The sequence below is a fragment of the Vigna unguiculata genome, chromosome 2 (genome assembly GCF_004118075.2).
Source record: "Vigna unguiculata cultivar IT97K-499-35 chromosome 2, ASM411807v1, whole genome shotgun sequence".
NCBI lineage: Eukaryota > Viridiplantae > Streptophyta > Magnoliopsida > Fabales > Fabaceae > Vigna > Vigna unguiculata.
The window spans coordinates 471,650-490,010 of NC_040280.1; the positions used below are offsets into that span (position 1 = coordinate 471,650).

The window sequence follows — 18,361 nt, forward strand, 5'->3', positions numbered from 1 at the left end:
TGAATATTCTGGTCCGCTCGACCAGATCCCCCAGGTCGTTCCCCCAGCGAAACCTTGTCACGAGCGTACGCGGCTCATAGGGGGCCCAATCATATCCTGATATTTCCGGCAGATTGACTTCGTCCCCTTCGTCGCCAACGTCAATCCCGATGATGTCCCCGCTTTCATCAGAAGCAGCGACCTGCTCCGCCGCCTCTGCGACCGGTGGATCGGCCTCAGAACTGCCACTTAGGAGAATTAGGGAACTCGCGCCGCTCGACACTCCCCCGAGCGAAGTTCCCGACTCAGACGACTCAAACAGGGCGGAAACCGACCCAGCGCCCCCAGAATACCTGACCGCTCCACCCGATAGACCATCTGAATTCGATGCGCTTGAAGACATTTTTACCTGCAGATAGAGAAAAACGATCGGAAGCTCGGCTAGAAAGAGAAAGGAAAGCGTGAAAATAACGACAGCCACACAAACCTATTTATAGGGGGGACCATGTGACACGTGGAAGCCCCAGGACCCTACGATCACATTCGGATCGACGGTCCCAGCTTCGCGACGCTTCAGATCATAACTGCCAGGCACGTTCCACGAGGCAATGTAACCGTTGAGAAACGCCAGCGGTCAATCGGCACCACGGTCTGAGAAACCTCTTCGCTTCATCCCTATCGCTCGAGGCTGGGGGGGCTTGTGTACAGTATGTCCAATCGGTCAATCGGCCATTCCTGACCCCCAAGGGACCATCGATCTCACGGGTAAGCGAACAACCGTGTAGCACCATTAAAGGACCATCGGTCCATCGGTAGAACAGCAACGATGGACCCTCTGACCTCTAGAGACCATCGGTTCATCGGTAGAACAGTAGCGATGGACCCTCCAGCCTTGAGCGCCTATCGGTCCATCGGTAGAACAGCAACGATGGACCCTCTGACCTCTAGAGACCATCGGTTCATCGGTAGAACAGTAGCGATGGACCCTCCAGCCTTGAGCGCCTATCGGTCCATCGGTAAATTAACAGCAGCGGACCTTCTTGTCTCAAGGGTCCATCGGTCCATCGGTACAACAGCGACGATAGACCCTCTGACCTTTAGAGTCCATCGGTTCACCGGTAAAACAACAGCGACGGACCTCATAAAAACACCTGACGGGCGATCGGTAAAACACATTACTAGCTTGTCGAGAACATCGTCATTTAACCCAGTCAAGCGACCATCGGTCGTACGGTCATATAACTTAAGCCAACGATTATGGGTTAAACGAGTCATTAATCGTCATTAAGGGATCATTGGGCCGTGATTAAGAAACCCTAATTACAGGCCCATGCCAAAAGCTATAAATAGGACCCAAAGGTAAGTTGGTAAGGATCTTAATTGCGCATTTATTACGACGGGTAATCTGACACACCGATCGGTCCCTTCTAACTTAAGCATCGGAGTATTTTAGACAGGTACCCCGATCGCCATCCCAACCGATCGAGCTAAGGAGTGGACTTTGCTGAAGTCGTTGGAGAGGAGGAAGATATCGCGAAGTGGAGTTCTTTTAGTGGGCTCTTGGTCCCTACCCCGAAACACAATTGTTTCATAATGTTTTTTTTGTTACAAATGAGTTTCAATTTTATTTAAAAATTGCACAATTTTAACCCTTTTGTTAAATTATTGTTAATGTCGTTTGGTGGGTGCTACTGCCACTATCTTGAATTTTAATTTTTTTAGTTTTTTCTTTTAATTTTTTTTTAAATTTCATCCCTTCATCTCCTTCCTTTTTCTCCTTCTTCTTCCCCTCCTCCTCATCCTCCTCCCCCTCTTCCTTTCTATCTTCTTTCTTCTCCCCCTACACCACCACCAACCCTAACACTAGAATCTTCAAAACACCATCACAATTTAATCGTCCTGAAAAAAAAAATGTAAAGTCCTAAAGAGCTCCCATTTTGGCATAACAAATCTAATTGTGGGCAAAGATGCAACTCCTTTGCGGGTGAAAGTTGGGTTGAAAGTTGGGTTGGGGTTGGATAATTGATATTGGTGGTGTGTGAGGGAGGAGGAGAAAAAATATTGAGTGGTGGTAAGAGGAAGGAGGAGAGGAAGGAAATAAAAGGGTAGTGTGTGGAAAAAGATAAAAAAAATAAAACGATGAAACAAAACTAAAAGAAAGAAAACAAAAAAAAATATAAAATATAAAAATATTGATTCATAATACTCATCAAATAGTGTTAAAGGACATTTGAAACAAAATTATGACTCAATTTAATACAAAAATATTTTAAAACAATTAAATATTTGTCTTTAATATAAGACAAAAAATACTAATTCAACCTTCCAAATTATATAGGTTTAATTAGTGATTTAATCCTTTAATTTGTTAGTTTGATTTATTTTGGTCTCCTTATTATTTTTATATTCAATTTAGTTCTTCAATTTTTTAAAAATATTTAATTTTTGGTCCTCTTATTATTTTTTATTAAATTTAGTCCTTTTTTAAACGATTTAATTTTGTCCTTCATGATTTGAGACCAAATTAGTAATTAAGCTCAATTACAAATTATGTATACATGTTAAAATATTTTTGTAGAACTTATACATAAAATCACTCCATCTAAATACAAAAAAAATTGAGTATTTAGGTGGAGTGTAAAAAATAAAATAATTTGAGTTGTTAGATTAAGTGATTTGATGTACAAATTATAAAAAAATTATTTTAATATATATATATATATATATATTTATATATTTATATTGTAATTAAGTTTAATTACTCATTTGATCTTAAATCGGAAGAATATTTTAAAAAGATAAAATGATATTTTCTCCTTAATAAATTACTTACATTTTACCAACTAATTTAAACTATATATTTTATAATTTCCTTTTATGTTATATTTCACTTAAACCGTTACTTAACAGCTTCTATAATTCGAGTTATATGTTTGAGTTTGTAGTCCATGGTAAAGTCATAAACGTGCTTTTTTTGACCACTTTATACATTGACATGCATTTTGGAGTTCTTGGAGTTCTGAAAGAGGACAACAATTTCATCTTCTCCTTTCTTAAACCAGAGAAAGAAAATTTTCTGTTCAATCTCTCATTTTCAAATCATTTCAATGGTCAAAGCATCTAGAACAACAAAGTTTATTATATATATGTTTCCAATGTTTTCACTTTCTCTAACTTCCATTTTATTTTATTTTAATAGCTAAACAAACAAGACTTTGCACTTTGCAACGTTGACTTTATGGTTTCTTTTTTATTCTAACATTTCTTTTCAACTATTTGCAAGACTTACTATAATAATAATATTGACAAAAATGTTTTCAGAAATCAGTCTAATTAGAATCTTCGCAGCCCAAAGAAATTAAACTGAAGAAAAAAAAAATTCCATTCTCTAGAAGAAAAACAAATAATGACAAGAAAGTCACAGTTTTAAAAATATATAAGTATTAAAATTTATGTAAAATATTTTTATAATTTGAAATGGTTTAAAAAAATACAATAAATCATATATTATTAAATATCTAAAATCATAGATGATAATAATAACCAACGTTAGATGTCATTAAGCATTTATAATAAAATTCAGTATTTTTTAATTATATATTTTTTACGAAAACTATCATTAATTATATTTTTAAAATAAATTAATTTGAATAATAAAAAAAATCATGATACTCATTAAAATATTGTTTAGAAAAAAATAGTAATCGATCATCGTTCAAAAATACTTTGTTTTCCTGTAGTTAAAAAATAGAAGAAGAAAAATATTGTGCATCGACAAAAATGAAAACCTTAAGAGTTTTTTGCAAAAGGATTAATTTTTTTTTGATAAATTGTGCATGGAATACACGACTTACATTGAAGGTTGTACAGTATGTCCAATCGGTCAATCGGTCATTCCTGACCCCCAGGGGACCATCGATCTCACGGGTAAGCGAACAACCGTGTAGCACCATTAAAGGACCATCGGTTCATCGGTAGAACAGCAACGATGGACCCTCTGACCTCTAGAGACCATCGGTTCATCGGTAGAACAGTAGCGATGGACCCTCCAACCTTGAGCGCCTATCGGTCCATCGGTAGAACAGCAACGATGGACCCTCTGACCTCTAGAGACCATCGGTTCATCGGTAGAACAGTAGCGATGGACCCTCCAGCCTTGAGCGCCTATCGGTCCATCGGTAAATTAACAGCAGCGGACCTTCTTGTCTCAAGGGTCCATCGGTCCATCGGTACAACAGCGACGATAGACCCTCTGACCTTTAGAGTCCATCGGTTCACCGGTAAAACAACAACGACGGACCTCATAAAAACACCTGACGGGCGATCGGTAAAACACATTACTAGCTTGTCGAGAACATCGTCATTTAACCCAGTCAAGCGACCATCGGTCGTACGGTCATATAACTTAAGCCAACGATTATGGGTTAAACGAGTCATTAATCGTCATTAAGGGATCATTGGGCCGTGATTAAGAAACCCTAATTACAGGCCCATGCCAAAAGCTATAAATAGGACCCAAAGGTAAGTTGGTAAGGATCTTAATTGCGCATTTATTACGACGGGTAATCTGACACACCGATCGGTCCCTTCTAACTTAAGCATCGGAGTATTTTAGACAGGTACCCCGATCGCCATCCCAACCGATCGAGCTAAGGAGTGGACTTTGCTGAAGTCGTTGGAGAGGAGGAAGATATCGCGAAGTGGAGTTCTTTTAGTGGGCTCTTGGTCCCTACCCCGAAACATTTTGGCGCCCACCGTGGGGCCGAGCAGTCTCCTTTGAGAATATACCCATATGGTGACCACAAGGAACCGAAACAGCAACATGGACGGAGGGAGGTTAGCAGATGATCAAGCGGATACTAGGGAGATGATACGATTGATGCAGCAGAGAATGGACGAGATGCAGAGGAACTATGAAGCGCAGATGCAGATTTTACGTGAGGAGAATGCCATCTTAAGCCAGAAGGAGGACGGAATCCCTTCGACCCCGACCATACCCGACCCGAACAGGCTAAGTCGAGTACAACAGCATCGAGATGCTGAGTGGGTGGAGAGCCGTCTTCCACCTACGGGACATGAACAATCACAGCCAGCTCGGGTTGATAGGACGCAGGCCTTAAGAGGAAACCCGTCACACACGGTGGCGGAGAGTTCAGGAGCGAACAACGGGGGTCGCCCGTCACGACAGCCGATCCCCGCGTCGGGGTCCTCCCCCTTCACCTCGTACATCTTAGAAACGCCGCTACCGGAGAAATGGAAAATGCCGACGTTTGACAAGTACGACGGCACGACCGATCCAGACAACCACATGCGGGTCTTCATGCACCAGATGATGTTTCATGCTGTCAGCGATCCCATCTGGTGCCGAGTCTTCTCAACCTCACTCACTGGGGAGGCGCTGGAGTGGTTCTCTGAGCTACCGACCGGTTGTATCGACTCATTTGCTACTCTGAAGGCGAGGTTCAGCACACAGTTCGCGCCCCTGAAACCGGCCATTTTGACGGTCGACAATCTGGTGAACATCCGACAGGAGGATGGGGAATCACTGAGGAGTTACCTTGATCGGTATAACCGAATGTCGGTCAAGATAAAAGGTCTCAGTGACGAGATCGCGCGGCATCACTTCTCTTACGGACTCCAGCCAGGAGTTTTTGCGGACAAGATAAGCCGTAAGAAGCCGCAAACGATGGAAGAAATGAGGGAACGCGCAGCCAAATTCATACAAATGGAAGACATGCAGGAGTTCAGGGTGAAGAAGAGGGAGAAAGAGGATGCTGCACTCCCAAAGCCGATAGCTCCCAGATCGAGCAAACCGGTAGCCCGACCTACCGAGAGGAAGCCACCGAAGTTCACAACCTACACCCCCCTGGCTGTTCCCCGAGCTAGGATCCTGCAGGAGGCCTTCAGCGCCGATTCGCTCCCAACGATTAGGAAGAAGCCTCCGCCGCCCGATGCAGACGGGAGCAAGCATTGCCAGTACCATCGGACTATCGGGCATACTACCGAAGAATGCCACACGCTCCGCGACAAGATAGAAGAGCTCATTCGACAAGGACACTTGAAGAAATACATTCGGCAAGATCGTCCCCAGCGGAGTCCGGTGAGGAACCAGAGCCCGAGGAGAAGAGTCCCCCTAACCCGATCGGAGAAGAAAAGGGAACCCGAGCGCGAGAAGCGTAGGAGAGGACCGTCTCGGTCACAACGGAGTCCGAGAAGGAGCCGCAGTCGTAGCCAGGAAAGACCCCTGAGGGGTTATATCAACACCATCTCCGGGGGGTTCGCCGGAGGAGGGTCAAGCTCCGCAGCCCGAAAGAGGCACGTTCGGGCGCTGAAGTCGGTCCATCTGGTCGAGAAGAAGATCCGATCGATGCCTCCCATCACATTCACAAACGACGACTTCAAGGCGCCCGATCCTGATCATGACGACCCGATGGTCATCTCGATAGAAGTGGCTGAATATGGGATCGGGAAGGTGTTGGTCGACCAGGGAAGCTCTGTCAACATCCTATACTGGAAAACTTTCCAAAGGATGAACCTTTCCGAGGACCTGATCGTGCCGTACAACGAGCAGATAGTAGGTTTCTCGGGCGAACGGGTGGACACGAGGGGATACGTAGATCTTCGCACGAGGATCGGCTCGAGGAAGGATGGCTGAGAGGTAAGAGTTAGATTCCTTCTTGTTGAAGCTAACACTTCATACAATGTGTTGCTAGGGAGACCCTGTTTGAACGCCTTCGGAGCGATTGTGTCTACCCTGCACCTGGCCATGAAGTTCCTATCGGACAAGGGGACGATATGCACGGTGCATGCAGATCAACAGGTCGCCAGGCAGTGCTATGCTGCAGGATTGAGGATCAGGCCTCACAGCCGACCGCGTAAACAACACCGATCGGAGGTAGCGATGACGGACCTAGATCCCCGAACGAACACAGAGGATAGGCTGCAACCAGAAGGAGAGACCAAGGAGATCTTCATCGGGAGCCAACCTGGACAACTCACGAAGATTGGGGGAGCCCTGAGCGCGGAAGAGGAAGAGATCATCGGCGCCGTGATCCTGGAAAATAAAGATCTATTCGCGTGGTCGAGCGCCGACATGCCAAGCGTCCACCCGGAGGTGATGTCCCACAAGCTAGCCATTTTCCGAGAAGCCCGGCCGGTCGCTCAGAAGAAAAGAAAGATGGGAGAAGAAAGACGGCAGGCGGTCGAGGAGGAGGTGAGAAAACTAGAAGGAGCTGGTTTTATCAGGGAAATCAAGTACACGACATGGCTGGCTAACGTGGTCATGGTAAAAAAGCCGAGCGGGAAGTGGAGGATGTGTACTGACTTCACTGATCTGAACAAAGCTTGCCCAAAGGACGCATATCCCCTGCCCAGCATCGATCGGCTGGTAGACAGGGCCTCGGGGCACAACTTCCTGAGCTTTCTGGATGCATACTCAGGGTATAACCAAATCCCTATGTATGGCCCGGACAGGTCTAAAACGGCGTTCATCACAGATCGAGCAAACTTCTGCTACGAAGTCATGCCGTTCGGTCTGAAGAACGCAGGGGCTACGTATCAGAGGTTGATGGACCGGGTCTTCCGCGGGCAGATCGGTCGGTCCATGGAAGTCTATGTGGACGACATGGTCGTGAAATCGCAGACTGCCGAAGACCATGTACGCGACCTCGGCGAGGTCTTCCGCCAGGTACGCAAGTATAACATGCGTCTCAACCCAGAGAAGTGTGTCTTTGGGGTGCCGGCGGGGAAATTTCTAGGTTTCATGCTGACCGCCCGATGCATAGAGGCGAATCCATACAAGTGCACTGCTATCGTGAAGATGAGGAGCCCTAAAAACCTGAAGGAGGTTCAACGGTTAATGGGGCGGCTGACTTCTCTGGCACGTTTTTTGCCCAGGCTGACGGAGAAGGTTAGGCCGATCCTGAAGATCATGAAGAGGCAGACCGCAGAGAAGTGGGATGACCAGTGCGAGGCGGCATTTCAACAAATAAAGGAGATGATCACCAGTCCACCAATCATGAGCCGACCGGTAGAAGGGTTGCCCCTGCAGTTATACCTGTCGGTATCTAACGACACGATCAGCGCGGCATTGATACAAGAAGCCCCGGAGCAGCGGCCTGTTTATTTCATCAGCCGAGTTCTACAGAACGCAGAAACGAGGTATCAGTTGATAGAGAAGATAGCCTTGGCGTTATTAACGGCCTCACGTCGGTTGCGCCAGTACTTCCAGAGTCACCAGGTGGTCGTCCGAACCGATCACCCTATAGCCAAGATACTCCGGAAGCCCGACTTGGCCGGTCGAATGATCACATGGTCAGTTGAGTTATCCGAGTTCGATCTCAAGTACGAACCTAGAGGATCTATCAAAGGGCAGCATTTGGCCGACTTTGTAGCCGAACTCCATGGACTGATCTCTTCGTCCGAGCAAACATGGATTCTGTTCGTCGACGGGTCGTCGGACAAACGAAGTGCCGGAATGGGAATCGTCATTGAAGGACCGAACGGCTTCACAGTGGAGCACTCCTTGCAGTTCCAGTTTAAAGCCTCAAATAACCAGGCGGAGTATGAAGCACTGATCGTCGGGTTAAGGCTAGCGAAAGACCTGGGCGCAACAAAGTTGAGATGTAACACCGACTCTAAGCTTGTGGTCGGACAAGTGCAAGGAGAATATCAGGTTAAGGACGACTTATTACTCCAGTACTATCACAAGACTGTTGAAGCCATGAAGGAATTCGAGGAGGTGACCGTCCATCACATACCCCGAGCGGAGAACGCCCGCGCCGACAGGCTATCGAAGTTAGCGGAAGGAAAAGAGAAGGGCCAATTAAAGACAATTATCAGGCAAACCCTGATGAGACCTTCAGCAGGAGAATGCGCCGTAGCAGGTCGATCGGTTGATTGGACCAGCGAGGTGCGAGAACTCTTAAAGAAGTGCGAGGCAGGAGAAGAGGTCAGGCCGACGGAGAGGAGACGAGCGCTCCGGTTTGTGATCATCGGAGAAGATCTATACAAGAGAGGCTTCACAACGCCACTCTTGAAGTGCCTATCAGCAGACGAAGCGGAATACGTCATGAACGAGGTCCACAATGGCATCTGCGGGATGCATACCGGTCGGAGAACGATGAAAGCAAGGATACTCCGAGCGGGATATTTTTGGCCGACCATGGAAGAAGATTGCGAAGCCATGATACGCAAGTGCGCAGGATGTCAAGCCCACGGAAATGATATGAAGAGGGCTCCGACCGAGCTACACAGTTTGACAGCCCCGTGGCCGTTCGCTCAATGGGGCATGGACACCGTCGGACCTTTCCCAATCGGTCGAGCGCAGAAGAAATTCATACTCGTAGCAGTCGACTACTTCACTAAATGGGTCGAAGCGGAGGCTTTGGCTAATATCACCGCTCGGCAGGTTCACTCCTTCGTCTGGCGCAACATTATATGTCGCTTCGGCCTTCCCCACACGATCATCACTGACAACGGTCGTCAGTTCATTGACAAAAAGCTGAAGGACTTCTATAAGCAGGTAGGGATAAGACATGTTACCAGCTCGGTCGAGCATCCCCAAACCAACGGTCAAGCTGAAGCCATGAACAAAGTTATAGTGGCTGAGTTAAAAAAAAGATTGGGAGAGGCCAAGGGAGCATGGGTTGACGAGCTGCCACAAGTCCTTTGGGCCTACCGATGCACGCCACACGGGACGACCGGGGAATCTCCTTTCAACCTGACATATGGTACAGACGCCATGCTGCCGGTCGAGGTTGGGGAACCGACCCTTCGGCGGGAAATGCAAGACTTGGAGGTGAATTGTGGACGAATGCGCGAGGAGCTAGATTGGAAAACCGAACGAAGAGAACGGGCGGCCGTGCGAGCTGTAGCGTGCAAGAGAATGGTGGCAAGAAGGTATAATGCGAAGGTCAAACCAAGAAGTTTCGTCAAGGGAGATTTAGTTTGGAGAAAAACCAACGACGCACGAAAGAAGTCAACACAGGGAAAGCTGGCACCAAATTGGGAGGGCCCGTTCCGCGTGACCGAGAGCCTCCAGAACGGAGCCTATCGGCTGGAGCACTTGAGCGGCAAAGAAATACCCAACACATGGAACGCGTCACACATCAAAATGTATTACAGTTAATCATGAATAAAATGAGCGTTTCATACTTCTTCTAACAATATGACCGATGGGGCTCCCCACAGGACCCGAGCAAAGCCTGACCGATCGAGACGGGGACTTCCAAGAGGAAGACCCGCTCTGTCAGCACCGATCCCAGCGATCTAATCACCCTACGGGTAAACGAGTGACACGAGCTGTCCTAACCGATCGAGGGTACCGCACCAACGATCTAAAAAACTAAAATTGAGCGCACAAACGACAACCATACAGAACAAATAATCATGCTAGTTTTACAAGAGATCCATCGGTCGTCCAGTCAGCCCAAATCTAAGTGCAACCCAAATTGACAGGATAAACAATTAAGACGGCCGATCGCCAACGCTAGTAAACAACAGAAGTACGGCCGGTCGCCAGCGTGAAGCAATAAACGAATGAAAGCAGGTCAATCGATGAAATAAATAAGGGGCTAAAAATTTACATAAGTGTTTGTCAAAAAGTAACCTAATAACCGAGCGAACGCGATCAATCGAACGGTCGATCGGGTTCGATCGGTTATATCAAAATATACGAATTACAAGTCTTATACAGGTGGGTCATTGACCTCGTCCAACCGGTCGAAGACCCTCGTAACCCTCCCATCAACCACCCCCATATGAACATCGAACCGATCGGGAGAGCAGTTGTAGTAAAAGACAGCAAGGTCGACGACATTCTGGAAGCCCGCTTCATATTGAGCAAATACTTGCTCATCGGCCACTCCTAGTTCGGCCTCCAAGTCCTTCGCCTTCTTCTGCCAGTCGGCAGCTGAACCAGCGGCGGCCATGTGCTCTAGAGTAAGATCATCGAAGCGTCGCTGAAGCTTGCGCAGGTCATCAGCGGCTTCACCTGCTTTCGCCTGCTCCGCCTTCGCTCGATCGTCTCCAGCCTTCAATAGGCCGGCGCACTTGGCGTGCTCGGCTTTAATACCGTTGAGCCGATCAAACTAGGTCTTCAGGTCAGCCGCCGACGCTTTCACTTCGTTGAGCTCAGCCTTGGCCGCTGCAAGCTCCTTCTCCAAATCCTCTATTCTGCTCCGCTCGGGGCGAGGAAACTTGGTGTACAGGGCAGCTAGCCTGAGAGTGAGCTCCCTGGCGGTCCGAAGGGCATCCTCTTCAGACACGTCCTTCAGCGCCTCGGTCATTCGAGGTCCCAACTGAAGAAAAACCTCGTCATCAAGGCGCACGCCGCCGCCGAGGAAAGCGTCGGCCAGGGATCCAGACGCCTCCCCTTTCTTTTGTTTTTTGAGAGGTCGGTCGGACGGGGTGTCATCTTTCTTAGACTTTTTGCCTTTGTCCCCAGCAGCAGTGGCGCCAACACCTGAACCGGGCCGCTTCACAATCAGGCGAGGCCGCGAGACGGCGCCTGAAGTCCCGGCAGGGGCGGTGGAAGGAGGAGCTCGATCGGCCTGAGGGGCTGCAGGGACGGTCGTTATCGGCACCACCTCCTCAGCAGTATCCTCCCCCCTCCGTCGAGCCTTAGCACGAGCCACGAACTCGGCGTTAGCAGCGGTCGTCCGAGCCATTATATCTGTAAAACAGCAAAGCAAATAAGTTAAACTGCGACCAAGATCGACGATCGATAATATCAGAACAACTAACCATAAACCACCCTCGATAAGTCCGGGGAGCGGATGCATTGGATCAGCGGCCGCGGGTGGATCTTGTCGGGCAGGGTCTTGAGGACGGCCAGGTCAGCCCGCTCGGCCGGTGTCAACTGTTCTTCAGCCCAAGCATCCGTGGGAGGTGGGAACGCCGTCCAATAAAGCGGAAACTTAGGACGATCCTACTCGTCAAAGATATATCTCCTTCCCTTGCGGGGAATCGCGACCTTAAAAAATCCGGTCTTGAAACCCTTATAGGAGGCAAGATAGAGGGTGAACAAGCTCTTGTTCGCCCCGAGGAACGAAACCCAACCCTTAGACGCCGTCGGCCGCGTCTTATAGAAATGAAGGAACAAAGGCATGGTGGGCGTCAGGCCGGCCGCCCGACAAAGGACGTCGAACGCCTGCATAGACGCCCATGCGTTCGGGTGAATTTGCGTCGGTGCACACTGGATCTGGCGGAGGACTGCCATCTGCCAATCGGCAAACGGCACGTTCAAACCTAGATCATGGAAAAGGCAGGCGTACACGTAGAAGAAGTCTAGCTTCGCCTCTCTCTTCCCGTGACACACTCTCTCGTTGCTGGCGCATATCTTGACCCGAAGGTGTCCATCCTCTACCTCCTCGCTGAATATTCTGGTCCGCTCGACCAGATCCCCCAGGTCGTTCCCCCAGCGAAACCTTGTCACGAGCGTACGCGGCTCATAGGGGGCCCAATCATATCCCGATATTTCCAGCAGATTGACTTCGTCCCCTTCGTCGCCAACGTCAATCCCGATGATGTCCCCGCTTTCATCAGAAGCAGCGACCTGCTCCGCCGCCTCTGCGACCGGTGGATCGGCCTCAGAACTGCCACTTAGGAGAATTAGGGAACTCGCGCCGCTCGACACTCCCCCGAGCGAAGTTCCCGACTCAGACGACTCAAACAGGGCGGAAACCGACCCAGCGCCCCCAGAATACCTGACCGCTCCACCCGACAGACCATCTGAATCCGATGCGCTTGAAGACATTTTTACCTGCAGATAGAGAAAAACGATCGGAAGCTCGGCTAGAAAGAGAAAGGAAAGCGTGAAAATAACGACAGCCACACAAACCTATTTATAGGGGGGTCCATGTGACACGTGGCAGCCCCAGGACCCTACGATCACATTCGGATCGACGGTCCCAGCTTCGCGACGCTTCAGATCATAACTGCCAGGCACGTTCCACGAGGCAATGTAACCGTTGAGAAACGCCAGCGGTCTATCGGCACCACGGTCTGAGAAACCTCTTTGCTTCATCCCTATCGCTCGAGGCTGGGGGAGCTTGTGTACAGTATGTCCAATCGGTCAATCGGCCATTCCTGACCCCAGGGGACCATCGATCTCACGGGTAAGCGAACAACCGTGTAGCACCATTAAAGGACCATCGGTTCATCGGTAGAACAGCAACGATGGACCCTCTGACCTCTAGAGACCATCGGTTCATCGGTAGAACAGTAGCGATGGACCCTCCAGCCTTGAGCGCCTATCGGTCCATCGGTAGAACAGCAACGATGGACCCTCTGACCTCTAGAGACCATCGGTTCATCGGTAGAACAGTAGCGATGGACCCTCCAGCCTTGAGCGCCTATCGGTCCATCGGTAGAACAGCAACGATGGACCCTCTGACCTCTAGAGACCATCGGTTCATCGGTAGAACAGTAGCGATGGACCCTCCAGCCTTGAGCGCCTATCGGTCCATCGGTAAATTAACAGCAGCGGACCTTCTTGTCTCAAGGGTCCATCGGTCCATCGGTACAACAGCGACGATAGACCCTCTGACCTTTAGAGTCCATCGGTTCACCGGTAAAACAACAGCGACGGACCTCATAAAAACACCTGACGGGCGATCGGTAAAACACATTACTAGCTTGTCGAGAACATCGTCATTTAACCCAGTCAAGCGACCATCGGTCGTACGGTCATATAACTTAAGCCAACGATTATGGGTTAAACGAGTCATTAATCGTCATTAAGGGATCATTGGGCCGTGATTAAGAAACCCTAATTACAAGCCCATGCCAAAAGCTATAAATAGGACCCAAAGGTAAGTTGGTAAGGATCTTAATTGCGCATTTATTACGACGGGTAATCTGACACACTGATCGGTCCCTTCTAACTTAAGCATCGGAGTATTTTAGACAGGTACCCAATAAATGTTAAAGATATACAATGAAAAGAAAAAACAAAGAAAAAAAAAACTAATGGTAAAAAATAAAATATTTGTTAAAAAAATTTAATTTGTCAGTTCAAATGTATAATTTGACTGCGAAGAATTCCTAATAAATAATATTTATTTTTGAAACCAATATAAAAATATTAATAAAATAATTTAATAGCAACTACAGTTATTTATAACCTAATAATAATAATGTTATTAGTATTTCTAACTTAGTAATAATTATAATAGTAGTAATATAAAAGAAAATTTATTAGAAGAAACTTATAAGAAAACCAATAAATAATACTATTTTATAAATACAATATTATTGTTTTTATAACAAGATAATTTAAAAAGAATATAAAAATTCTAAACGGACTATCCGGTCTTTACAGCCTCAATAGGTTCAAGATGGGAGATTGTGTAGGGCCAATCTTAAAGTTTGAAAATATAACTTCAATTAAAACATGAGAAAATTTTATACTAGATATGTGGACCTAAATACCTATATGGTTCTAATTAGATTAAAATAAAATGTTAAACACAATTTCCTATAACTTAATAATATTAAAGAAAAATATGCATGTCCATATCTTTGAAATCTATATTTTTTAATCACATTAACCAAAATAACACTTATTCTAAATTTTGGTTCTTCTATTTTAACATAACTTTAAACTGGAACAAATATTATATACATAGAGATAGATCCACTCCAAAAAGCCTGTCTAATATAAGGATTTAATCTTAGTCTGAGGCCTAAAGGATTCAACATATTAATATGTAAGGTCTTAAAATTAAGGAATGAATTAGATATATTATTTAAATTTTATAAAAAAAATATTAATTTGAATCAAGATTAATCATAATAAATCTAAGAGATACAATATTACTAACACACAAAAAAAAATTAAGAGGTAGATCATTCATGTTAAAAATATTGAGGAATAAAAAAATTTGAGTTAACAAAAATGGTTTAATTATGCCTTTGGTCCCTATTTTGGAGTCAAAATCTCAACTTCGTACCCAAATTTTTAAAAGTCTCAAAATAGTCCTTTTTTTTGTTAAAACGTCTCAAGTTTGTCATTTCTGTTAAGTTTGGGTTGACGCCGTTAAATGGGGTACCACATGTCAATTCATCGATTTTTTGATTTTTGAATTTTTTTTTGAATTTTTTTTAAAATTTAAAAAAAATTGTCATGTGTCAAGCTATCATCATGCCACATAACAGTGACAAAGTGATGTGGTAGTGATAATGTCAAGTGTCAGTATTATGCTAGATGTCAGTATTATGTCAGATGTCATTTCCTATTAAATTTGATATTTTTATTCAAATTGATATTTTTAATATATATTTTTAACATAACTAAGTTTATTTAAAATCGTATTTCACATTCAACTTTACTTAAAATTGTTTTCAAATTTTAAATTTATATGTTTTTTATTGTAACATGAACTAGTTAATTTATGAAATTTTTTTTCTATTAACAACTTTAAAACAATTTTAAATAAAGTTCAATGTAAAATATTAATTAAATAAACTTAATTTGGTTAAAAATATTTACTTGAAATATAAGTTTTGATAGAAATATTTTTGTAAGTTTATATAGAAATTAAATTTGATTTCAATTTGGAGAGGGACAAAATTGCAAACTGTTACAAAAATTGGGACTAAATTGAGGCAAAAATTAAAATAAAGGGACCAAATTAAGATTTTAGAAATGACATAAGTGACATGTGGCATTATTATTGCCACATCACTCTGTCACTACCACATGGCATGACGACAGCTTGACACGTGGCAAAATATTTTATTTTTCTAAAAAAATTCAAAAATAAATAAAAAAAATTCAAAAATAAAAAATAAAAAAATCGAGGAACTGACACGTGGCACCCCATTTAATGGCGTCAACCCATACTTAACAAAAAGGGTAAACTTGAGATGTTTTAACAAAAAAGGGGACTATTTTGAGACTTTTAAAAATTTGGATACCAAGTTGAGATTTTGACTCAAAAATAGGAACCAAAGACATGATTAAACATCTATATTTTTGGTTTCATTTGAAACAAAAAAAAAACGCAAACGATAGTTACACAATCTTTTATATATAAACTAGTTTTAAATATGTGCATATACGCACGGGTTGGTCGATTTTTTTTTGTGTGTTTTTTATGTTAGTAAATATATATTATATTAAAGAATATTTAAATATATATTATATTAAAATATATTTAGAAAAAAATAATAATATTTAAAGTTTATAATTAAATTTTGAATAGAATTAATGGGAAAATTATTCATAAGTGTAAAAGGTTTATATATGTGTGTGTGTGTGTGCGCGCGTGTGTGTGTGTGTGTGTGTGTGTGCGTGTGCGTATGCGCGTGTGCGTGCGTGTGCGCGTGCGTGCGTGCGTGTGCGTGTGTGTGCGTGCGTGTGCGTGTGTGCGTGTGCGTGTGTGTGCGTGCGTGCGTGTGCGTGTGTGTGTGTGTGTGTGTGCGTGCGTGTGTGTGCGTGTGTGTGTGTGTGTGTGTGTAAAGAGAAGATCTTGTAAAAATGCAAAGAATATAATAGGTTAAAAAATAAAGAGTATAATAGGTTAAAAAATAAAGAGTAAACTCTATTAAAATACAAATGATAGATTATGCAAAAATATGTAGGATATATTCGTTATAAATAAAATTAGCGTATGGACATATTGGTCTAATGTGTATTAGATTTGCATGAACAAATGCATCAACAAATTCATCTTAGACTCATCTAATTAGTATATGGACACACTCATCTAATGTGTATGGACAAATTCATCTAATGCGTATTGTAGGACATGTCAAATTAGAGAATGGATAAAGTTGTCTAATGTGTATCAATAGACTCGTATAATATGTGTATAAATAAATGCGTCTAATGTATATTGTTAGACTCATTTAATCAATGTATGGAAAAACTCATCTAATTTGTGTTGCAAGACTTGTTTAATTAGTGTCTGAATGGACTCACCTAATGCGTATTCTTAGACTCATCTAATAAGTGCATGTTGTCTGATGTGTATTTCTAGACTCATCTAATCAATGCATCGACAAAATCTTGTAATATGTATTGCTAGACTGGTCTCATAAGTATATGGACACACTCGTATAATGTGCATTATTAGATTCGTCTAATTTGTGTATGTTGAAACCCGTCTAATGTGTATTGCTAACATAAACTCTCTAATTAGTGTATGTAGAGACTCATCTAATGTATGTTGCAAGATTCATCTAATGAATGAATGATTATACTTGTCTACAATGGCGGATCTTGACCAACATTGTTGGGGGTGCCCAAATAATACATCCAAAATTTATACATTTTATTATTGTCACTAACACAATAAAAAATGAAGTATAAGAAGAAAATTGAGAGACATAAATACCAAAAATGATTTATCAATATACCTATTTAAATAATCTATTCTTTTATTCTTCATCAATATACCTATTTTTTAAAAAAATACTAAAATATGATTTATCATAATCTAATAAAAAATTGAGAGACATAAGAAAATTCGATGATAATCAAACCACACTTAAAATTCAATTATAAAAAACACATAGTACAATCATTTTTCTTCTATGTTGATAAAATAAAAAATTAATATAAAAGAGGCTCATTAAATAAATTATTAAACTAATATTTCACTATCAAGTGAGGCAAAAGAGAATTACCTTCTTCTTTATTTCTTCGAGGATGAAAGAGAACAATTGAGAGATGAAAGCAAAAATAATTGATCTTTTCTCTTTCGAAAGAAAAGAAAATAGGTAAGAATGGAAAATGAGAACCATTTGTAAGAAATTCAAGGCATAGACATATAAAAGAGGCTCATTAAATAAATTATTGAATTAATATTTCACTATCAAGTGAGACGAAAGAATTATCTTCTTCTTTTCTTCCTCAAGAATGGAAGAGAATAAATGAGAGATAAGAGAAAAAATAATAGATCTTTTTCTTTTCAGAAACAAAAGAAAACATATGAGAATTAAATATGAGAACAATTTATGAAAAACACAATCTATAATGAAAACAAATAATAAAAAATATCTTGATAAATCTTTTAATCTTTATTCTTTATTATATTTGATTTTATATTTTATTATTTATTAGTATTAATTATTATGTTTATAAAAGAAATAAAATATTTGATTTAATATTTATAACAAAATAAAATCAAAATACCTAATATTTATAATAAAAAAAATTAAAATATCTATTGTAAAAAAAATTTCAAAATTTTGGGGGGGGCAAGGCCCCTCCCTGCACCCATAATCATCCGCCGATGCTTGTCTAATGTGTATTAATATACTCATCTAATTTGTGTATTAAAAAGTTTGTCTAATGTATATTGTTAGACTTGTCTAATCAACATATGAATTGTAGCATCAAAAAAAATAATAAAAATAATATATATATTATTTA

General features: G+C 42.9%; 1 protein-coding gene across 1 annotated transcript; it reads left to right on the forward strand.

The window, feature by feature from the left end:
• The first annotated feature begins 4,801 nt into the window (after positions 1-4,801).
• On the forward strand, positions 4,802-6,634 carry LOC114173551. The gene has a single exon (XM_028058021.1). It carries the CDS (start codon positions 4,802-4,804, stop codon positions 6,632-6,634), a length of 1,833 nt encoding a protein of 610 aa, XP_027913822.1.
• Positions 6,635-18,361: the final 11,727 nt, after the last annotated feature.